General features: G+C 40.9%; 1 protein-coding gene and 1 non-coding gene across 4 annotated transcripts in view; both read right to left on the minus strand.

The window, feature by feature from the left end:
- Snx12 (sorting nexin 12) overlaps positions 1–25,042 on the minus strand; it is a 113,912-nt gene that overhangs the window by 18,478 nt on the left and 70,392 nt on the right. Inside the window, exon 5 of one of the 3 annotated variants that reach the window (XM_034485137.2) lies at positions 19,810–19,854. The exons of the other annotated variants lie outside the window; for them this stretch is intronic. Within the exon in view, the coding sequence (XP_034341028.1) occupies positions 19,825–19,854 (30 nt within the window). The 3' untranslated portion in view covers positions 19,810–19,824. Of the gene's footprint in view, positions 1–19,809; positions 19,855–25,042 lie in introns of those variants that run through there. 3 annotated transcript variants of the gene reach the window in all.
- On the minus strand, positions 17,435–17,556 carry LOC117695582 (small nucleolar RNA SNORA72). The gene has a single exon (XR_004604639.1). It is a non-coding gene; the product is annotated as a small nucleolar RNA SNORA72 (small nucleolar RNA).

Consider the following 25,042-nt stretch of genomic DNA (forward strand, 5'->3'; position numbering starts at 1 on the left):
CGAGTCATCATGGCAGTGCTAAGAATCTAACCCAATTCCTCTGCGAGAGCAGCTAGTGCTCCCAAGTGCTGAGCATTTCTCCAGCCCCAAAACTACACCTATACCATGCCTATCCGAGTACCATACCATGAAAAATCCTAATTTATTAGTTATTAACACATTATTCGACAAGTATTTGCTAAGCATTTACTATATGAAAGGTATTAGATACTAGTCAGACTAACTTGAGAAATGTTGCATGCTAAATTCACTTCTTTGTAATGTGTGTTACTACATTAAAGACTAAAATAATATAGTGAAGATCACCACTTTTATTTCTATACATCCATCCTACAAAAATATTTGCTCAGGTACCCAAAGAGTTATGTACAAAAGAGGTCCATTACAGTATTGCTTGAAAAAGTGAAGAACTGGATATAACCCAAATATCCATCACTTGGACATTTGATAAACTATACTACATCCATGCAAAAGCCTACCATTATACTTTTCTAAAGACGAAAGAGTTCTAATTGAAGATGCCGGACTGAAGGAATGTGCTTCTCTAAGTCTTCTTGGGTGTCCTATTAAAATGTTAATAAAGGAATAAGTAAGCTCTTAAGAAAATGGACTTAACAAACTTCTGGAAGGTTGGGAATGACATCAGCTGATAAAACAAAATGGAATGGGATAATGTGTCTGGAAAAATCCCAGAGAGGTTGCCATTTCAGAGCTGACAGGTACTCGAGGTCAAAATAAGGGGGTCTGGAAACCAAGAAGTGAAGTGAAATCCTGCCCATGAAACAAATGCTCTTATTGGCTCCCTGTTATGCCCCCACACACCTACTATCCACATATTTCACATAGTGAACCAAATTATTACTTCCCAGGGTTTTCTAAGGCAAACAAAACAGGCTGGGCATGGTGGCACATACTTAGGAGGCTAAGGCAGAAGGCCCCCAAGTTGCAACCTGCCTGGGCTATAACAAGACCATGTTTAAAAAATAGAAGTAAAACACGGCTGGAGATATCTGGGAAAAGCTAAGGTAGTGCAGGTGTTAATGTCCCATAGCTAATGAATTGTTTAAAAATGTGACATTGGGGGTATTGTACGGAACTGTCCAAATTGCCACCAAACTTTAGGAGTTCTGTTGGGCCTGACCTCAAAAGCTCATCTGGTCCAGTTGAGCATTTACCTTCCCTCTTAGAAGGAAAGGGTAGGTAGGGTGTGTCATGGGACCCTCACCTCAGTTCAGATGCTCCTTCCAACCAGCTCTAGGCAGCTCTGCCCTGATTGCACGTAGTCTTTAAGTCTTGGGGACTGGGCTAGAGAAAGTAGGCGGAGTCCGACTAGGGGAGAGGACTGTCTACATGGCTATGAGAAAGCAATCATCCCTGCTAGGTGGACTTCCCAGTGCAGCTTGTTGGTCCAAAGGAGCTCCCACATTCCTGTAGGGAATCTCTCACCTATGGAAGAACCCCCAACATGCTCACTGGTTCCCAGAGTGAACTTTGGTAGAATGATACCTCAGTCTGTTCTTGGGACTAGAGGAGGAGGGGTAGGGAGGAAATTTTAAGAAAAAAGGCAGCTTCCCTTCTAAAGAAAAGTTACTTGGTACAACCCCTGATCTGTTGTGCAACCATCTTGATTAAACTTCCTATTCAGGGAAAGACCAAGTGAACAAATAGCTATCCACACATAAAAGAGATGAAATTGTATCATGTACCACGGCTGGCTGGCTGGCTGGCTGGCTCCCTAAATGTCTTCTTTCTTCCTTCCTTCTCTTCTTTCTTTCTTCCTTCCTTCTCTTCTTTCTTTCTTTCTTTCATCTATCTATCTACCTATCTGTTTTTTTTAAAAGATTTGTTTATTTTATTTATATGAGTACACTGTAGCGGTCTTCAGACACACCAGAAGAGAACATCAGATCCCATTACAGATGGTTGTGAGCCACCATGTGGTTGCTGGGAATTGAACTCAGGACCTCTGAAAGAGCAGTCAGTGCACATAACCTCTGAGCCATCTCTCCAGCCCTATCTATTTGTTTAGTTAAGGTCTTTCTCAGTCATCCAGGCTGGTTTTGAACTCAGAGTGTTCCTTCCTCAGTATTCTGAGTGCTGGGATCACAAGCCTGTACCACAATGCCCAGTTCGTTTGTTTTTAGATATACAGAAACAATTACAAAGTACCAAATAAATGCTGATAAGCAGCATCATATAGACAAGGACAGAGCAAGCAGAATTGACTACAGATGGAATGAGAAACTTAGAAAGGAGGCTAGGATTGGGGCCTACTACACTCACAGGGGAGAGAAATAACCCGTATGAAGATATTATATAATTTCATACTATAGTCAACATACCACAGATTACTTACACATCCATGTTCATTGCTGCTCTGTTTGTAATAGCCAGGAAATGGAACCAGCTTAAATGCTTATCCAAAGATGAATGGATAAAGAAAATGTAAGACATATAAATAGGGAATTTTATTTAGCTATAAAGAAAATTGAAATTATAACATTTGCAAGTAAATAATGGGACCGGAGATTGTCATGTTAAGTAAAAGAAGTCAAACACACACAAAAAACAAACAGTACATGTATTCTTTCATATACAGAACTTGGCCTCTCTCTCTCTCTCTCTCTCTCTCTCTCTGTGTGTGTGTGTGTGTGTGTGTGTGTGTGTGTGTGTGTGTGTAGGTCCTGAAATTAGAGAGGGAATCGTGGGAAGAAAGGGAAAAGATATCTAAAGGACAGATGAGACAGAAGGCAAAGAAAGCCAGATTGAGGACTAGCACTGAGAAGGGGACAAATCCTTATAAAGGATACAAATGTATGTGGTATAAAGATGCAATGTTGGAACCCTTTATGTTATATATTAACTTAAAAATCAATTTTCTTTTAAAAAAAAGTTTTAAGGGCCATAGAGGTGCTTTATAGTTAAGAATGCTTGCTGCTAATTTGTAAGGACCAGAGTTTAGACCCGAGCACCTATCAGGCAACTCACAAATGTCTGTTCATTCCAGCCCCGACTTGACACTCTCTTCCAGCCTCCACAGGCACTCATACAAAAAGATGTACAGACAGACAGGCAGAGATACATAAACAAGTAAATAAATAAATAAATAAATACTTTGAAGAATCATTTAAAAGAAAACAAAAATGTTTTACAAATCAGGAAATGAAAACTGTAACTACTTTCAAAAAGAAAAAAGTCGGTCACCCGTAAAGAAGAAATCCTGCCTGGTGTGTGCCCAAGGGTCTGGGTTCAACCTCAGTTCAACAACAACAAAAGAAAAAACAAAAATCAGAATTCTCATTAGCAAAACTAAATGTTAGAACATTTTAAATTGTGAGAAAAAACTATTCTGAACAGTTGCATTACTTTTCCTAGGTAAACATGAACAAATGTGTACTCATCTCATACAGGGCACCAATGACACCCGAGTAACAATTTCACTGAACTTGGTGAACCAGTTACTTTATTGGGTTTACTTAAAGGAAAATGGGTTTACTTAAAGGAAAATGGGTTTACTTAAAGGAAAAAAGAACTTATAGGAGTGTAGGTGATTCAAGGCACCTATATCTGGGAGGCTTGTGGAAGATTGTGGGGAAGGATTGAGCCAGCCAGGGGGGTCAGGACAGCACAAGAAGACCTACAGAATCAATTAATCTGGGCCCATGGGGACTCAAGAGTCTGACCACCCAACCAAAGAGTATGCATGGGCTGGACCTAGACCCCCCCCCCCAATCCATTTGTAGCAGATGTGCAGCTTGGTCTTCATGTGGGTCCCCTAACAATTGGAGCAAGGGCTGTCTCTGTCTCTGTTGCCTGCCTTTGGATCCCCTTCTCCTAACTGGACTGCCTGGTTGGGCTTCAGTGGGAGAGAATGTGCTTGGCCCTGCTGCAAATTATATTCTAGGCTGTGCTAGTACCCAAGGAAGGCATCTCTTTGTGAGTTTTATATTATGCACCCAAATCCCATTCATCTCCCTAACCTTCCTATCCACCTTCTGCCCTTACAAACTCCCCCCAAAAGAAAAGAAAAACAAAACATAAAAAAAACAAAGCAGAAAAAACATCTCATCGTAGAAGCTGCAGTGTGTCACAGTGTCTCCACTCATCTTTTTTTCCCCATGAGACTCAGCAAGAGAGTCACATAGGAAGAGGGAGACACAGCCAGATTCAAACTCGGGAAGAAGGACGCAGCAGCCCTCTGACAACGGCCACCCAAGCCGTGCACCACCGCTGGCATGCTTGTCCACTCATTTTTACTTGCAAATGTTCACTGCAATGAGTCATTGGTCTGGTTTGAGGCCTCTGGCTTCTGTTAAACCAGTAATACAGGATCCTCACCAGGACTCCTCTTGGATAGCCTGTTGTCCTGTGTCATGGAGATCCTGCAGCCTTGGATCAGCAGGATCAGCCCTTTCACATGCTCCAGCAGTTCATAGATGGGGTAGATGTTGGGGTGGGCCAGCTCAAAGCCCTGAATCTGGGCTGCCCAGTCGAGGTCAGGATCCACTTTTGACCAGGAAGCCAGTGAGGGGCAGGGCCAGCTCACCCACTTTCATGACCCTGGGGCCAACTCTCCTGACTGCTGAGAGGTGAGGGAGGAGCCACCTTTAATATTCTGCCTTTGTGCTCTAGCACTCCTCCTGGTCACATGCAGTTAGGAGGCAAGATGGAAGTGTTAATAGCGCCATTATCTTTACCACAGACACAGTGATCACAGTATTTGTTCTGTTTATTTCATTGTCATGACTGTGGGTCCCAAGTTACTCTCTGTTTCATGCTAGTGATATGATGGTCATACATTCCCGAGACAAAAAGCTGTGCTTGTGAAAGCAGACAGTTTTACATCTGGGATCTCAGAAACAAGCAATACCATTCATGTCCTTGGCCAGAAGCCAAAAATATCTTTGGTTCTGTACTGGCCACAAGCAAGACATGCCAGAAGTGTTTGGGGACTCTAGTTTGTGGTCTAACCTCTTGTTATCTTTCTTTTCCTTTTACACAGCTGCCCAGAAGTCGTGTGAGTGTGACCAAAACTTATCCCCTTGAAGGACTTTGGAACTGGATATCTAAATTTTCATGGTGGAAATGGGATAGACAGACAGACAGACATTATCAGGGTGGTTATGCTATTAATATTTGGACCTTGTGTACTCAACTGCTGTCTTAATTTTATCTCTTTTAATCTGATGGTCCTGCTGCAATGTTAGTCCTTGGTCACCCTCTAAAACCTAAAAGTCAGCAAGAGTGAAGACCCTAAGCCACTGGTTCTCAACCTGTGGGTGGCAACCTCTTTGGGTAGGACTCTTTTATAAAGTGGCCCTTTCACAGGCTTCACCAGAAAGCACAGATATTTACACCATGATTCATAACACAAGCAAAAATTGGAGTTATAAAGTAGCAAGAATCAAGGCCAGCCTGGTCTACAGAGTGAGTTCCAGGACAGCCAGGGCTACACAGAGAAACCCTGTCTCAAAAACAAACAAACAAACAAAAAAATAAAGTAGCAAGAAAAATAAATAACATTAAAGGGTAGCAGCATAGAATAGTTGAGCACCCCAGCTCCTAAGCCCTTTTGTCTCCCAATTTCAGTCTATCCCTTAAATGAGTTTAGGGTCTCAACTCTTGGTGGGAAAGAATATTTTAGGAATTAGCAGATTAGCAGATTTAGAAGTCACTGAAGATAGACCACTCTCTCATGATGCTTTAGACCCACACAGATGATGATGAGAATGATACAAAGGAAACCTCAGGAAATAGGGAGAAGTGTTAAGAAATGCCATCTTCTATGCCTGTCCCAGCAATGAAAATCATAAATTCACAGCAGCTATACCTACTACTGGCTCTGGGTCCACACAAGTTGAGCCTTCCTAACTAACAGTCAGCTATGGAAGGGGAAGAGACCCATAAGTCCCTATTACCTACAGCAGATCTCTTGGTAACTAACAGATTCTACGAGGGAGGCATGGAATCCAGCTGCATACACAGTGGCAAGCCCACCATCCTCTCAAACCCTGATGGTTAGTTCCAAAGCCTGGGTCGTATAAACAGCCCCAGTTAAACTCTGTGGGACACAAATTAAAACAAAAACTAGTAAATATGGGAAAGAGATTTGTAAGAAAAGGAGAGATGGCAGAGGTGGGAAGGATGTAAGAGGAGACAGGCAAGAGTAACCAAAATGCATTATATACATGTGGGAAATTATCAAAGAACAAAACGTATTAATAAAAACTAATTTAAAAAGGGAACTGCAAATCTGTGACAGTACTACAACTTGAACCTAGAATTTAAAATTCAACCAAATTATAAATCAAGTTGAGTATAAAAGATAATTTTCTAAAACTTAAAGACACAAGGAACATCTATTCTTTTGGAGCATGTAACTTAAAGATGTACTGTTACAAAACCAGGGTAAATACCAGAAAGAAAAATATCCAGGGAATTAAAAAAATGCAGACTTAACTCATATTTCCAGTGAGAAAAACAACATTTCATGGTGACAGCTGTGAGGCAGGCTTGGAAAGCAACCAGAAAGAATGCATCCTAAGAATTAAATAAATCGCAGTCAGGAATGGCGGTTCAGGCTTACAAGCCCAGTACTCACTCAGGACGCTGAGGAAAGAGGACTGCCTTGGCTACATAGTGAGTTTCAGGCCAGCCCACAGTCCAGTGAAACCCCCTCTCAAAAAAAAGATGAAGAAAAAGGAATGAAATACATTTCAACCAATGGATATGCTGATTAGAAAATAAGAAGCATGCACATGGCCTAAGACTGAGTGCCTAGAATGACACAAAAGAACACACGCACACAGACACACACACACACACACACACACACATATCCAGAAAACATTGATGATTCATCTATCCAAAGCTTCAGTTAAAAAGAAGCAAACAAGCAGAAAGAAGCCTTTAATCCCAGCACCTGAGAGGCAAAGACAGGTGGATGTCTCAGAGTTTGACACCAGCCTGGTCTACAGAGTTCCAAGACAGCCATGGCTACCCAGAGAAACCCTCTTTCAAAAAAAAAAAAAAAAAAGCAAACAAACAATATCTCCCTTTCCTGTGCTCCAGATTCTTGTGGTAGATGGTGCTCACAACGGGTCAAACTACAGAGAATTAGAGGCTGCAAAGTGCTCAGCCCTAATGAGAGACAGTGACATCAACACCTACACCACCACCACCACCAAAGTTCAGGGACCAAAGCAGAAGCTGGAGCAGGGTGGTGGCTGAGCACGCCTTCAGTCCTAGCACTCAGGAGGCAGAGGCAGGCAGGTCTCAATGAGTTCAAGGCCAGCCTGCTCTCCAGAGACAGTTCAGGGACAACCAGTACTGTTACAAGATAAATCTTGTCTTGAAAAACAAACAAACAAACATACAAAACAGAAGCCAGGACAGAGAGACTGTAAGAGTTCCAGAACTGCCGTGAATTAGTGTTTTCTGGACATAACACGCTGGTTGCACACATGCACTCACAGTGGTTGACAGCATGCACAAGATCAAGCCAATCAAAATTCCAGCACAGACAGAGGGATATTTATAAGGCCCCACCCTGAGCTGAGGAGCTACTGGCCGTTGATGGCTGCTAGGGCAGGAAGAATCAAGTTTTTTTTTTCAAGGAAATGGCCTCAGATTATATGAACAGTATATGGACTCGGGACCTGGGAGAATGGAACTGGGAGAACTGAAGGGTGGATTTGATCACAACATATTGATCACAACATATTGTATACATGTATGAAATTCTCAAATTAAAAAATGAAGATGAGATGAATGTGAGAGAAAGAGGTAGATTTGTTGTAAGAATAATCCTTAGAACATTAGAAAATAAAGACTATACAGAAATGTCTAAAATATGAAGTCAAATTTCTTCTTTTTCAGTGATATTTTGCCTGCATGTATGAGGGTGTGCGATGTACATGCAATATTCAGAATGACCAGAAGAGGGCGTCAAGTTCCCTAGAACTGAGTTATGCAGACCCGGGTTACATAGCCATCTCTCCAGAAATGAGCCTGCTTTTCCAGCTCCTACTTTTTTCTGGGTAGCAGGAGCCTGGAACTTGCTACTAGACGAGAATAGCTTTGAACTCACAACGATCCACCTGCCTCTGCCTCCTGAGTACTGGAGTTAAAGTCCTACCAGGTCCAGTTCTACTATTTTTTTTTAAAACAGGTTCTTTCTTGCTGTGCAGCCCAGACTGGCCTAGAACTTGCTATGTAGCTGAGGATAACCCTTAACTTCTGATCCTCCTGCTTCCAACTACTAAGTGTTGAGATTACAGTTATATGCTACAATGAGCAGGGTTTTTTGGTTTCCATTTTTTTAGCTTTGTTTTTAGTTTTTTGGGTTGTTTTTTCTTTTGAGATAGGCTATCATGTAGCCTAGGATAGCCTTAAACTCACTGTGTAACTGAGGATAAAAACTTCTGATCCTCCTGCCTCTACCTCACAACTGCTAGGAATATAAGCATGAGCTACTACACGTGGCTTTAAACGTTTGTTTTTAAATGTGTAAAACTTATAAATACAGTATTTCAATTAAAATTAATTGATAGGAAGGTTCTTGGCAGGTTTGTGGAGGTGGCATTTTTTTTTTTAATATTCTCACTCCTGAATAGCTTGATAAAAACAGAAAACAAGCTAGGCATAGCGGTATACACCTGTAACTGCAGCACTCCAGAGATAAGAGACAGAAGCAACAGGAATTTGAAGCTAGCCTGGGTTCCATAAAGAACCCTATCTGAAACATGCAACAACCAAAACAGAAAATCTGCTACAGAAAACCCCAAAACTCATGAACAATAAGTGTCGCAAAGCTAGGTAAGAAGATTATTAAATCCAAATATGTGGAAGGGTACAGACTACCAACAGCTGTAAAGCAGATGTGATATTAGCCCTGTGCAAAAGCAATGAACAAGCGACAAAGCAAAGCGCCTGAAATGGAGGGGATTTTGTATATTCCAGTGGCTGGTGAGACCTAAAGAGTTTCCCCAAAACTCCATGTCTGCAGCAGTGTGAGCCCCACAAGCTCTCCACACTGATTGGCCAGGAGCAGAAGACACTGCCAGAAACAGAATCCCAATTCAGCAATACAGTAAGAAGCAAAAAGGACCATGGGACAGAAGAGCTAGAGCCAGGTCTCTGAGAAAGGAAGTCACATTTTGGGGAACTACACAAAAGCAACAGAAGAGGGAGCTAGAAGCCACGAAAATGGAAAACCTATTGGGATCCTAGCCTCCACCCTTCTAACCGTTTTTTTTTTTTTTTTTTTTTTTTTTTTTTTTTTTTTTTTTTTTTTTTTTAAAAAAAACTGAAATGGCAGGAGCCTCTAATTCTGGCACCCAGCAGACCGAGGCAAGCCTGGGCTGCATAAGAAGACCCTGTCTCAAACGATCAAGATACATAAGCATGAATTTATAAAGTCATGTGAAAATGAACAATAGCTTTTACTAGAAGAAAAGAAGCTAGTGAGGACGATTCACAATGACAATTGACAGCAAAGCGGAAGCACATGCTTCTGAGATATGAACACTATAGCCTGCTATCTCAAAGCAAATCCAAAGTAGACAAAGAAAAGGAAAGAAGATGCGGAAGAAGTCAGGATCTAAAAAACTAAAGCATGGGGTTACGGGGTCTAGGAAAGAATTAGAAATAAGAGAGACTAGAAATGAATTCTAAGGCAGAAAGAGCAAATGAACTCAAGATGTAAAAGAGAAGATAAGAAGAGGGGACCTGCATAGAACCAAAAGGAGAAGAATAAAGTGGTAAAGAGGAAAGCAGGCAAAGAACATGTCAGCACTTGAGAAACTGAGACCATGTCTCAAATCCTACTCCCCACTCCCCCCACCAAGAGTAAAAAGAAAAATCAGAGAGAAAAAAATAAAAACAAGAAACCAAAACAAGTCGTGTACATATACATATTTATATATATATATATATATTTCTCTGTTTGTCTGTGTGTCTGTGTGTCTCTCTGTGTGTGTCTGTGTCTGTATGTATGCCTGTGTGTGTCTGTGTGTGTATCTGTGTGTCTGTGTATCTGTGTGTCTGTGTGTGTCTGTGTGTCTATATGTGTGTGTGTCTGAGTGTATCTGTGTATATCTGTGTGGGTGTCTGTGTGTGGGTGTCTGTGTGTGTGTAGTCCTTGCTATGAGTTGCATAAGAGCAGGATGAAGACTAGAGGAACACAGAAAATCACTGGGAAGGGGGAAAGAACAGGGAGTCTAAGAGGAGGCAGCAAAAGCATGTGACATAAAAGTGAGAGCAGAGATGGTATGGTGGCTAATGCTTGCAATTCCAGCCCTTGGGAGGCTGAGGCAGGAGGTTCAACACATGTCTGAGGCTAGCCTGGATTATACGGTAAATTCAAGGACAGCCCGGGCAATAAAATAATCCTGACTTAAACAAATCAAACTTAAAGGTTAAAAGGCTACACAAAAGCTCTCCTGAAAGAACTTGGAGCAAAGACTTAAAACAACATATCTTAAAAACAGCAGTAGAGAAGTGACCAATACTGAGGTATGTCCTAGCAGAGGTATTCCATTTCAGTTTTATTTTATTGTATTTTGGGGGGTTTGTTGAGGTTTTTTTTTTTTTTTTTTTTTTGCAGGGTTTCTCTGTGTAGCCCTGGCTGTCCAGGAACTCTGTAGACCAGGTTGGCCTCGAACTCATAGAGATCCCCCTGCCTCTGCCTAAAGCATTAGATTTTTAGTAGGAGATTTCCCACTAGGCGAGGGGAACAAATGAAAGAAAAGTAGCCAGTTATCAGATGTATTGACAATGATATTTTAATCTGGAAGAAAAGAAAACAAAGTGCTCATGACATATAGGAAAAACAACAGAACCCAAGCAGTCCAATTTCTGACTTGGATCCTCAGGATCTGTTGGCAGTTAATGGTTGCTTCTGTGACATAACTCATAATACAGTAAATATTGCATTCATGCTCACGCAAGCAACCTCAATTAACCTCAGTGGGTCACAGACACTAAACAAAATGTAGCCAAACAAAAGCCATGAAAGTAGAGGGGAACACAATGGTTAAAAGAAAGGGCTCAATGGGAAGGGGATGAGAGGGGTAATGGGGGATGAAAATGACCCAATATGTTACATACTCACTTGAAATTATCAAAGAATACAAAAAAATTGACTGACACAGAGGTTTTTAAAAAGTAACAATTTTCATTTGTAGCCAAAGTGTTATGAGTTGAATTGCATCCTCTCACCAAACAAAAGAGTTCCCATGTTGAAGACCTAGGCCCAGGTACTTGAGAATGAGTGAACAGCTGAAGGCAAGGCCTCCCCTAAGAGGAGGAGGGCAGCGGGTGGAACTCAGCCCTGCAGCACTTGACTGGAATTTGCTGTCAAAGGCTACATTCCCAGTATTGTCAAAACAATTTTTTAAAGAGGTGAAGTGTTCACATAAAGATACCAAAGGCATGCCATGGCAGCATACAGTTGAAATTCCAAGGCTAGCCTGAGCTACACAACAATGTCCAGTCTCTAACAATAAATAGCCAAAAGAAAGTAAGGGAAAGGCTGTGTCACGAATGACCAAGGCAGCCTCTGCCAACCAAGGATAGATAGATGTCTTCAGAGAAATCAAACTTGCCAACACCTGACCTTGGGCCTCTAGCTTCCAGGACTGTGAAATACATTTCTGCTGTTTCCAACACCCCGTCTCTGGTGGGCTTTTTAAATGACATCCTGAGTCTGCAAGCTTGTTAACCTACACCCACTCAGGAAATACTGTTCTTGTGGCCCCTTCCTAAGCAAGCTGCTACAGAACAAACTCTAGAAAAATAAAAACAGCTTGGGAAAACATCCACAAAGGACTATTTGTGACCATTAGATAAACTAACTAAATTTACATAGGTCCATGTAGAACTGCAAGTCAATGATGGCTGTCAGTATGAAAGTGCAGTTTATAATAACTGCCAATGGAGTACTGGAGCAGACAGGGTGCAAACAGGTTCTCTGGTTTTGCCATCCTATTAGCAGGGGAAGCATTAATATTCCGTTCAGAGACAGTTGTGTATGGCATGGAATATAAAGCTAGTGCATAAATAATATGATAATTTAAGCCTATTATCTCCTGTACTTGTGAGTTCTCAAGGATAAAAGAAAGGAGATTCAGAGGTGAGACAGCTAAGAAAACCCTTGAAGACCAGAGTTTGAAAAAACAACACATCAATATCTCCTGTCCAGTTTTTCCTTAAAAGGTTTGAAACGCTGATGAACTCAGTACCTGTGAGTATTGCTTCTAGCATCCAGGCAGACAGTGGCCTTGAGATACCATTTCCTACAAAAAAGAAACCAGGCCTTTTTAGAGAAGTGATTTCAGGTCTATTCCAGGAAGTGTATAAAATGGGCCTGAAGCATCAATTTGGTTCAATTTCTGAGTTCGTGGAGATTTTTTTCTTTTTTGGTCTCTGACATATTTTGAATAGGAATAAATCAAATAACTGCTTTGAAAATAATTAATGAGAAAAACCAAACATTTACATTGCTTTCCCTTAACAAACTATACCATTAGCCAACCAAATAATAGGAGAGGAGATGTTTTTCTGTATCCTTGAAAATCGACGAAAAATAATAGAATCCAAATGTCACCATTCTATAACCCTTAATGAATAAATGGATCTAGGCTTTAAGCAACAAATGGCTACTAATACCGCAGAGAGACAGCAAACATCATGTGCCTTCTGCTAAGAGAATATAAATATCATCTATGAACTAGTCTTATTAAAAACCCTCTTGCCTGAACCTGACCAAATCAACTAGTAATATAAAACAAAATACAAATCAGGCATGTACTGGGGACATCGAGGCAGGATCATGTTCACTGGTTATCCTCAGCTATGTAGAGTTGGTAGGTAACCTGGGCTACATGAGACTCTGTCTTAAAACAACAACAAGCAGGTAGTGGTGGCACACGCCTTTAATCCCAGCACTTGGGAGGCAGAGGCAGGCAGATTTCTGAGTTTGAGGCCAGCCTGGTCTACAGAGTGAGTTCCAGGACAGCCAGGGCTATACAGAGAAACCCTGTCTGGAAAAACAAAAAAAAAAAAAAAAAAAAAAAAAAAACAACAACAACAACAAAAATATAGTATATAAGCTGGCAAAATTGCTTAGCATGTAAAGATGCCTGCCATGTAAGTGTGCTCACACATATGCATCATGTACACACACAATAATAAATTTTTTAAAATATTTAAAGAAAATACCGTACAGAGACTATGAAATCTAGGTAACAGAGACACAATCAACAGCATCCAGACTTAGTGACCTTATAGGTCAAATTGCCCAGTTTCTTCAGTAAACAAGTTGCAAGAGAGAAAAAGAAAAGGATGGGGGTGTGGCTCAGTGTTCTAGAGCTTACCTAGCATACAGGGGGCACTGGGTTCTATCCCTTGCAGTGTGTTTAAAGAAAAAGAAAGGCCAGCGTGGTGGTTAGCACTTTTGAACCCAGCACTTGGGAAACAGGCAGGTGGATCTCTGTTAGTTCCAGGCTAGCCTGGTCTACATGGTGAGTTCTAAGACAGCTGAGGCTACACAGAGAAACCCTGTCTCAAAAGTAGAGGTGTGGGTTAGGAGAACAAAGAAGAAAATATATTAGCTGGTTGAGTAAGCGTAGGGGCAGTGCAGTCAGAAGGCTAAGGTAGGGGCACTGTTTTGTGGGGTTTTTTTAAATGATTTTTTATGTTCATTGGTGTTTTGCCTGCATCTGTGTCTGGGTGAGGCTGTTGGCTCCCCTGGAACTGGAGTTACAGATGGTTGTGAGCAGCCATGTGAGTGATGGGAATTGAACCCAGGTCCTCTGGAAGATCAGCCAGTGCACTATCTCTCCAACCCCTTGATTTTTTTAATATTTTAATATTAATTTAATTAATTTAATATTAATAATTTTTAATATTTTAATTTAAAAATGAAGTCTAGATTGGAGACATGACTCAGCAGTTAAGAGCAGTGGCTGCTCTTACAGAGAACCAGAGTGTGGTTCCCAGTTCCCATGTAGAAGCTTACAATTGCATGTAATTCCAGTTCCAGGGCGTCTGATACCCACTCCTGTCTCTGTGAGCACCAGCCACACACACGGTACAGATTCATACATTTGGGCACTCACACACACACATAAAAATTTAAAAAACAAATCTTTTTAAAAATTAGATCCATATGCACTGGTGTTGGAAGATGTCCAAATTCTATAGTAATTTTTTTTTTAATCAGAACAGTATGTTCAGTATGCTCAAATTTTTCTTTAATAAAATATATAAAACTATACATACTGGGATTATGTAAAGAGACTTCATATAAATATACATCAGTCCACAGAGCTGTTCTCAGGGCTGCTATTACAGAGGAGTTCTCTTTGAAATCTCATGGGCATGTTTTACTTTTGTAATTAGCAAAAATGCTCAAGGAAAGGCAGATGGAGGGAAATGAGAGAAGGAGGGAATAGAAGGAGGAAAAGAAAATCTCATAGCTCTTAAGAACCCTTCAGATTATAAACTGAGGCATTTTTCTACTCAATCACAGTTAAACAATGAGCAACACTAGGCTTTGAGAAGTAGTAAGAACCACTTCCTAAAGTGACCCTCAGAGTATTTTGTATCTATGTTTAAAATCCACAGTTTGGACTGGCTAGCCCACTGTGGTTACCCAGTAAAATTTACAGCCTGAGCTGGGTTGTTCTGGGAAAGCCACTTGTCCAGCACAAGCATGGCCAGGGCCTCAAACTCAGTACTCCAAATAGTCTAAAAGCACGAAAAGTTACACACCTTCAGGCATGGATTCCTGATGGGGTCTGGTGGGGCAGTCAGTACTTAAAAAACAAGCCGCTGCTTCAAGTTTTAGCAACTTTCTTCTCTTTAACTTTGATGCTTTGAAGGAGGCAACGCCCTTATCTTTCTGTTTATCCTATATGCCAGTAGCTCTCAAGAGTGTAGTCCCCAAACCACCATAAACAAACTTTTAGGCCCCATCCAGACCTACCAAGTAGGAATCTCTCTGGACAGGATGTAGCAGTTTTCTGATAAGGTCTCTAGCAGGATTACCAGATAAAACACAGAGGACTCAGCTAAGTTTGAAGTTCAGATTAATGATGTATGAATTTTTACTAAAAATATTTGTAGCAATTGAGACATACTTATATTCAAATTTAATAGAACATTCTGGCTTTTCAGGGGTGGGTGGGCGTTGGTTGTTTTTCTCAGTCTGGAAGTTTCCCTTCCAGGGTGTTCTGATCTGTGTTTGCTTGAGAAGGACTAGGGCAGAGGTAAGGCTTGCATTCTGACTGACACGACTGCACTGTTTTTCAAATTCCACAAAAATGATTGTCATCTCCTTAAGACAGAAAAGACTCATGACAAGGAAGCAGAGATGTGGGGACAGAGACAGTCAGCCTCAGGGCCTAAGGTAAAGTTTAGGAGCAGAAGGGGCCTGGATTTTACCAGAAAATTCTACCATACTAAGTGACTTCAGCTCCAGACCTCATGAAGCTCTGCCTTCACACCAAGATGACCATGGATGAGCTAGGAGAAAGGGCTAGGGTAGGCATTGGGGTTGGGGGAAAGGCATCTAAGAAAGGACAAAATATCCTTTAAATTTTTGTGTGTTTGTTTATTCATTTGTTTCAGACAGGGTCCATATGTAACCCAAACTGACTTCAAACTCATTATACAGCCCAGGCTAGCCTTGAAATTGCAATCCTCCTGTTTTTATGTCCCAAGTGCTGCCATTACAATGCACACCAACATACTTGTTAGGAAAAAAAAAAAAAACACTTCTTAATGGAATGAGAACATGGTTTCTTCATATTCATAAGACAGGAAAAAGGCTGACTTCAATGGCCAAGGTCAATTTGTGCTCACATCAGGCTGATGGTCACTAACTGTAAAGGTAAAAATTGGAGAAGAGATACTCCCTTAGAGGAGAAGGAGGCTCCTAGGCAATCCTGTCCCTGTCCTGTCAGTGTCTAAGGCAATAGTTCCCAATCAGGGGAGATTTTAACCCTTGGCAATGATTGGAGACATTTCTGGTTGTCAAAACATGGTGTGGGCATCTTGAGACATCCTGAGACACTTTTCAACTACACTCACAGCCTAAGAAAGCCCCTTCTACAAAGAATTATCCAGTCACAAATGTCAAGTCCCAAGTCCCGGAACTGACTCTTAAGTACGTTAATGAGGAGACTGAGCTGCCTCCTTCCCCACAGCCTCTTTCTTCTTCCTCCTCTCCCACCACAAGACCTGGACTTTCCTCTCCCATGAGGATAAGCTATGTATGCACATTCCTGTAATTCATAAGGGAGAGAATGTGTCAGGATTCTAATCTGTAAAATGTGGGTAAAAATACGGAGCTCATATGGTTGTTGCAGAGACTAAATGAGTAACTTAACAGTTTAAATTCAGATATTTATTGAGCACCTACACTATGTGCCAAGTATTCAGAGCCCACACATAGTCTTTGTTAGTGGGGAAGAGTTAGAGTGACGTCATCACTCATACTCCTCTTCTCCCTTATTAGACAGACCCTTGCTTCTTTCCCAGAGAACTAGAGGGAGCAGTCAGTACCTTGTTTAGAAGAGCTACCTGAATCTGTTCTATCATTCTGTGGTGATTTGCTAATGTCTCCCACCTTTACTTCCAAACACAACACCAAAGCTAATATAACCATATTTATCTATTTCACGTGTTGACAGCTTCATATATGTCCATAATGAATAGTCATTGCATACATGTCATTTTCAACCTCATGACTCTCATCCTCCTGTCTCTTATGCTGAAACCCCTGTCTTCTTCCCAACGAATCCCCCAGACATTTCTCTAATTTAAAAAATAATCATTTAAAAATTAGGTCTAGGCTAGGCTGGAGAAATGGCTGAGCAGTTAATCTGCTCTTGCCGAGGACCAGACTTTGGTCCCCCACCCAAACCCCAATTCCCATGTCTTGTGGAGGAGGGGAGCCAGCCACCAGCACATTGTTCTTAATCATCAAAAGAAGCTCAGGCCTGGGGGCGTGGCTCTGTAACAGCTCACAGCCCTGGTTTGTGTTTTGTTTTTGTAAACAGTGTACCTACCCTCCAGAATTCTCTCAGCAAAGCATCCCCCCCCCTTCCTTATTAACAAGCCCTGGGAAGTTTTAGCAAAGACAAATTAACATTTTTGCATGTTTTACCTTTTACCAATCTGTTCTGGCATGGTTGTAATATCAGAACCACCTAGAAAAAGAAAAGTGGTCGTTTCCCTCACCAGCAACTGGCATTCCTACTTCCCTACAGTGGCTCCACATTCTTTAGTGGAGACAGCAGATTTGCACTGATTCTATGCAAATTGTTGCAGTCACTGCACTGTCAATTTCCCGAGGTTGCTCAATGATAACTTAGAATGTTAGCCATCATATGATCACAGAGGATGTTCATATAATAAATTAGTCCTGATTTATCACCAGAATTTATAATGCCACACCTAGGTCTGGGGACACATCCATGATGTTATAATATAGTCAGTGTTCAGCCTGACCTGATTAGTAGCAGATCAGAAGAGCCAGGATGTCTGCAGTCAGTACTTCAAATGAGTTAAGACTTTCCACCCTTGAGGTTTCTGTCTATTGTCACAGTGTGAAGTGGCCCCCTCCCCCTTTAATGGCCCTAACCTCTTCAGCAACCAGGATTTCCCTGGCCTGGCCTGCAAACTTCTTTTCTGAAGCCCTTGATTTTCATTCACAGTCCTTACCATGAATTCAATATGTTCATTACTCAGTTCCAAACAAGGCAATTTACAGAAGAAAGTCAGGTTGCCAAAAATGAAGAATTCTGTTCTACTAAGGAAATACAAATAAAATATTAATGTGATGCTTCTCACAAAATTAATGAAAATTACAATATCTGGTACTGGTGAAGATTCATGGAAATGGGCACTTTTGTTCAATAGATTGAAACGTGAGCTTCTGTAACCTTTTAGAAAAATCATCTGGTAATATTTAATATTCACTAAAGTTTAAAATATATACACATATCCTTTATATACTAAGACAATTCTCCCAGAGCACCTTAAGCATGCGTGTGCAAATATGTTTGTGGCCACAGGAAACTAAAGGTGAAAAATAATATTTTATAAATTAAGGAGCATGATTAACTAAGTCTGCATCACTGAGAAAATGCCCAAATTAATAACACATTATTTATAATTTTGCCAGTGATAATATTGCTACAGTAAATATCCTTTCTCTTGATAATTTTATTTTTCAATTGATGTCTTCACCTAGAATACAGTAGACAAGTATTAGAGACCTAGGTATTAGGTTCCAGATGTGGTTCAGTTGATAGGCTGCTTGCCTAGCATGCAGGATTTGATCCCCAACACTGTCTTACTGATGATGGTGGTACACATGCCAGCACTCAGGAGGTGAAGGCAGCAGGAGCAGGAGTTCGAAGTCATCCTTGGCTTCATAGTGACTTTGAAGTCAGCATGGATTGCATGAGACCCTGTCTCAAAAGAACAGAAACAACAAAGAGGCTGGAGACCTGGGTCAGTTGGTAAGAGTGCCTGCTACAGAGTCATAAGGCCTGGAATTTGGATCCTGACACCCATATAAGTAGCCAGGTGTTGTATGCATGCCTGTATTGTCAGCTCTGAGGCAGCCAGAGATAGGAACACTGCCGGGTTTGCTGGGCTGGCTGGATTCCAGCCTAGGTGACAAACTGTGAGGCCTAGGTTCAAGGAGAGACCCAAGATAATATGACTCAAAGACTCAAAGAAATATGAATAAATCTAGGCTAGGCATAGTAGCTCATGCAGGCATTTTTCTGTGAGTTCCAGGCCAACTAAAGCTAGGCTCATGGCAATACTCTATCTCTAAATAATAAATAGATATATAAATAAATAAATATCTTTTTAAATAAAGGCTTTATTACAGAGAAATACATGTCAAGCCACGTTACAATGTATCTTCATAAAACAAAAAACAAAGACATAGAAAAAGTCTTGAAGTGACTCAAAGTCAAAAACACATCACTTACAGAGAGCCCCAGTCTGAATGAGACTGCATTTGTCATTTGAAGCCATGCAAGACAGAATGAAGTAGAACATCTGTCAAGTGCCGAAGCAAATGAACTGTTAGAACACAGCAGAATACATGATGAACTTAGAGCTGTGTCCAAATGTAGAAAACTGCAACCTCAAAAAATGATAAGGGTCGGTGGAAAGAACTGAGAACAGACTATGAGAGCTTCCATGGCCAAACTAGAACAGTGTAAGCAAGAAAATGAAGAGGTGTTAAATAATAACCTAAACTATAAAATACATACACATAAGTCCATGCTGATACACATAAATGACTGTTACACTGAACAAACAAATGGTACACAGACCGATACATTCGGACACACATGCATGAGGAATAATAGACAAATGGCTTATTCTAAGAATATCTGTAGACACTCTTCCCTCAAAGAAGTGAAGTGTAACTCTACTCCTTCACTTTGGGCATACATACGGACTTCCAGAAGTCTAGTATAGAAAGGGGGCAGGAGTAACTTTATTGTGAAGACAATAAACTCTGACAAACACTACCTCGGCCAGGTTATAAAGATCAACACTGACAGTGGGGGCCATTTTGAAAGTCGATATCCTGTGACACAACATGGTGAAAATTTGTCTACTTCTGTAGTCTTCCCCAAGTCCATAACTCAGTTTAATAGTGACAAATGCATCACACAGATTCTATTATTTTATAAAACTGACAAGTAGTCACCAAAATCATCAAGGTTTTAAAAATAAGTGAGTGAAAAACAGTCAGAATCCAGAGGAAGCACGGAAGCAGGGTGACTAAGAGCAGTGTGATGTTCTGGACAGGACCTGGGAACAGATAGAAAACAACAGATAAGAGCAACTAAGGGTCCCTAGGGGCTAAGGAGATGGCTCTGTTTGCAAAAGAGGTAGTGACACAGCATGAGGACATGAGTTCAAATCACCCCCTGGAAGAGGCCAGTCCCTATATGCCTATAGTCCCGGTGTTGTGCGTGCTGGAATCTGAGTTTCTGGGGCCTGGTGGCCGCTGGCCTAGCTCTAGGTTCTGTGAGTCCGTCTAAGGGAATGAGGTGGAGAATGAGCATGACATCTGACAGCCACCTCTGGAAAATGTCCTCTCACCTCCGCCTCTGTTCACAGCACCACCCCACCACCGCCACGTACGCACAACAATAACTGATTTTAAGTTAAAACTTGGGGGGCAGATGCAAAAGGATTTCAAGATTAAGGCCAGCCTGGGTTACATAGTAAGACCCCGTGTATATGTATGTGTATACTACTAAAAATCCACAGGGAAAAAATAAGGATATAGAAAGAAAGAAACATGAGAAACAAACAGGAAACAAGTACTAAAATGTCAGATGCCAGGCTTAAGATTATGAATTTGTGTTCTCCAAAAATATACATTGAAGTCCTCAACCTCAGAACCTTTAAGTGACCTTTTGTAGCACTAGAGTCAATGTACAAAGAAGCCATTAGTGGACTGGAGAAAAGGTACTGTGATTAACAGCACTTGCTGCTTTTGCAGAGGACCCAGGTTCAGTTCCCAAAACTCACATGATGCTTTACAACCATCTTTAACTCCAGCACTAGAAGATTTGATACCCTCTTCTGGCTTCCATGACACAAGGCACACATGAGATGGATATACACATGGACACGTGTATGCAGCCAAAACACCCACACACATAAATTAAAAAAAAAAAAATAAAGCCATCAGGGTGAGTCCTAAACCTAAAAAAATTCAGTTTCCTCCTTAGAAATCGGAAGGTAGAAATCTAAAGAAATGTATAGAGACAGAGAATAGCATTTGGAGACTGATGCAGAGGAAAGATGGCCCTGTGAAGACAGGACAGAGTTTGGAATTAAGCTGCTGCAAGCCATAGAACACCTGGGGCTACCCCACCAAAGCCATCACAGTGATTCTTAAATCTAACCTGGACCAGGCAAAGAAAAATCCTCCTGCAGAGGCTCTGCCAACAACTCCCCACTCCAGAACTGTTCTATGGCTCGAATCACAGCAATCTTGGGGACACTAAGATGATTTGATGCCTAAAAATGTAAATGGCCCAGTTAAAATACAGAGACTGGTAGACTAAATTAAAAAAAAATCACAAGCCAAATATATATCATTCGCAGGAAAGTCACATAAAATGTAATACAGTTATCTTGGGGAAAAAAGGCAAAAAAATGTATCCCACAGAGAAGTGTGGGTTAACTTGATATATCAAAACCTAGTGTACATCCACTACAGTATGGTCAGCTGAGGAAATCAAGTTGGGGGGTACTTTACATGTGTGTGTAAAATAAATTGCCTCATTTTTATAAGAAAATATTCATTACTAGGGCTGGAGAGATGACTCAGCAATTAAGAGCACTTGGCTGCTTTTGCAGAGCATCCAGGTTCTAGTTGCCTATACCTCCAGCAGGGAAGCTACACCTCAGGCCTCTGTGGCCACCTACACTCACATGCACATACTCCCACACAGGCACATAAATAATAATAAAGCAACTCTTTTAAAAAATCTACTATCAACATCATATACTTTCTACATATGCATACACACTCATAAATACTATGTAAAAGGCCATGTATATTGGTCCCTCAATGTTCCAAATGGACAGTAGGAGATTGTCAAAGGGGAGACATCATAATGATGATGGCAATTATGATAATTAATACTTTGCAAACAGGAGCACACTAGCCAATTCTTTTGAGGCAAGGACTTATTATGTAAAGCAGGCTGCCTAGAGCTTGTAGCAATCCTCTTGCCCTTGCTTGCTCCTGAGTGCTGGGATTGCAGGCATATGCCACCATGATGGGCAGATTTTAATAATCTTATGAATTTAACAAGGACAAATAAGCATAAGCACACAGAGGTAGGGAATGTGTTTCTCAGGCTGTTGCTTTGCTGAACTTTCTGTTCTTATAGTCTAAATTGTTAGTGAGGAGTTAAAAGTAGGTAAAAAAAAATCAGTGGTCCTGTAGAATTCCTTCTTGGAGATGCTTACCAAGTTAGACACCGTGGTTACTTGCATATTTTCCCAGTTCCCATGGTGGTTGTCTCTTTTTTTTATACTGTGGGAGATCTTTTACATTTTATATGTAACTCTATATATATAAGAAAGGAAAGAGAGTATTAACTTGGTCATCTTATATCTTTGCACTACTTTGCTTGTTATGATGAGAATATACTAGCTTCTTAATCTGAAATACAATTGAAATTAGCAGCAACATTAACAACAAACTGAACAGAAAAAAAAACCACCTTTTCTCAAGAAGTAACTATTGTTTCTTTCTCTACTTTAGTAATAGTGTCATCACGTGTACAAGAGACCTGTCATGCCAGGTCACTCCTGTAATCTTCCACCCTTCTTAATTAGTCATCGAATCCAGATTCTAGTTATAAATATCCCTACCCTCCTCTAATTAATCATAAGTCCTATCCTAAATCTTTTCTAAAATCCCTTCCCTTCTCCAGGCTTCTGTCAGTTTAGATTTTTATCATCTGAGTGTTTCAATAGCCTTTCATGTAATTCCCTCTGTTACCCCTCCATCCTCTTTCAATAATGCACTCAGCATATAACTTTCTAAAAGGTGTCGGTGTATATTGGGGCATAGCAATGCACTTTATTATTATTATTATTATTATTATTATTATTATTATTATTATTATTGAATAGTTACACTTTTTAATTCTTATTTTTTGTAGACTTATTATATATATATGAGTACACTGTTGCTGTGTTCAGACTCACCAGAAGAGTGCATTGGATCCCATTACAGATGGTTGTGAGCCACCATGTGGTTGCTAGGAATTGAACTCAGGACCCTGGAATAGCAGTCAGGGCTCTTAACCATTGAGCCATCTCTCTAGCCCCTAATAGTTGCACTTTAATGTCAATATAAATAAAACATACCCTAAGTTCATGACTCCAAAGACAAGACATCAAACTGTGAATGGAAAATACAGTTCATGAAGTTTGGAAAGCACCACTTTATAGTCGAGAATACAAACTGTATGAGTCTTTAAAATGGCATTCCTACCCTACCTTTCTACTGACACCTGACACCTTAAGGAATGTGCCCTTTTGTTAGAGAAAGCCTTCAGACTGCTCCCAAACATTCCATGTTCCTTCTCTGCCTTTTTTTTTTTTTTTGGTTTTTCTAAACAGGGTTTCTCTGAGTAGCCCTGGCTGTCCTGAAACTCACTCTGTAGACCAGGTTGGCCTCGAACTCAGAAATCCATCTATCTCTCTGCCTCTGCCTCCCAAGTGCTGGGATTAAAGGCGTGCGCCACCACTGCCCGGCCTTCTCTGCCCTTTGTCCTTTGTCCTCATGTTGTTCTCTCTAACTTCTGCCTACTAGACATCCCCTCATGCTTTACTGTTTGTACAGGTGAAAACCAAACACATACCTTGATAAAGTTACCTAGGAAGCAGAGGCAGAAAGATCACAAAGATCACAAGTTAGAAATCTACCTGGGGAACTTAGTGACACCATCTCTTTTTTTATTATTATTTTCGAGACAGGGTTTCTCTGTATAGCCTTGGCTGTCCTGGAACTCACTCTGTAGACCAGGCTGGTCTCCAACTCAGAAATCCACCTGCCTCTGCTTTCCAAGCTCTGGGATTAAAGACGTGCGCCACCACTGCCCGGCGTGACGCCATCTCTTAAAACTTTTTTTTTTTTAAGGCTAAAGGTATAGCTTGGTTGTAGGGTGCTTGCTAAGATGGATAAGACCCCAGGTTTGATCCCTAGCACGGTTCTCTCCTCCCAAAACCTTTTGTTCAAATATTTCTCCATTGAGGAATTCTCTTCGGACACTCTCCAGCTCACATATTGTTTCCCCATAGCACAGTTTATAACATGGCCATTATTTGTTTACATGTGCTCCCCACAGGACTCCTTCTTACTTCACTTTCATCCTAAAGACATACAAGGTACGTGGCATTGATGACTTATTTCCACCTTGTGACTTACCGTGACATTCCAGTCAATGATAAATGCAAGTAGGATGGATACACTCTACTTCCGGCCTATGTCTGCAATGTGAATATGTGGAAGGATACAATGTTAAGATAATAATAGAGCCGGGCAGTGGTGGCGCACACCTTTAATCCCAGCACTTGGGAGGCAGAGGCAGGCGGATTTCTGAGTTCGAGGCCAGCCTGGTCTACAGAGTGAGTTCCAGGACAGTCAGGGCTACACAGAGAAACCCTGTCTCGAAAAAAACAAAACAAAACAAACAAAAAAAACCAACAAAAATATTTACAAAATTTTAATTACATATGTGTGTGTAAATGTGTTCACCTGAAGAGGGTGAGGGCAGAGGCATCAGACCCACCGGAACTAGAGTAACAGACAGTTGTAAGATGTTCAATGTGAGTGCTGGACCAAACTCAGGTCCTCCACAAGAGCTCTAAATCCCTGAGCCATCTCTCAGGCTTCATAAAAAAGATTTGTAAAAAGCTATATGGCCCCAGTAAGATGGTTCAACAGATAAAGACGTTTGCCACCAACCTGATGGCCTAAGTTCTATCCTTGAAACCCAAATGGTACATGGAAACAGAGAACCAACTCCTGTAAATTGTCTCTTGATCTCTACATATGTGTCACACACACTAAATGAAAAATGTTAATTAAAAATGAAATAAAGAGCAATTTCTTAATAACAATGGGGGGGGGGGAAGTAATTTTAAAAGTACAGCCAGGCCTGCTTGCTCAAGCCTGGAATCCCAGCTACTCAGAAGGCTGAGGCAAGAGGCCTGCTTTGATTACCAGAGCAAATTTAAGACCAGGCTGCAATGGGAGTAGAACACTGTTTTAAAATAGAAACTAAAATTGTGTGGGGATATAGATCAATGCTAGAGTGCTTGCTTAGCATGCATAAGACCCTAGATCCAATCCTCAGTAACACACAAAATATTATTAGCACATAGCACCCGAGAGATGGCTTAACAAGCAAATGCTGTTGCCATCAAGGCTGAAGACCTGAACCCTGGAGCCCATATA

The sequence above is a fragment of the Arvicanthis niloticus genome, chromosome X, assembly GCF_011762505.2.
Source record: "Arvicanthis niloticus isolate mArvNil1 chromosome X, mArvNil1.pat.X, whole genome shotgun sequence".
Taxonomy (NCBI): Eukaryota; Metazoa; Chordata; class Mammalia; order Rodentia; family Muridae; genus Arvicanthis; species Arvicanthis niloticus.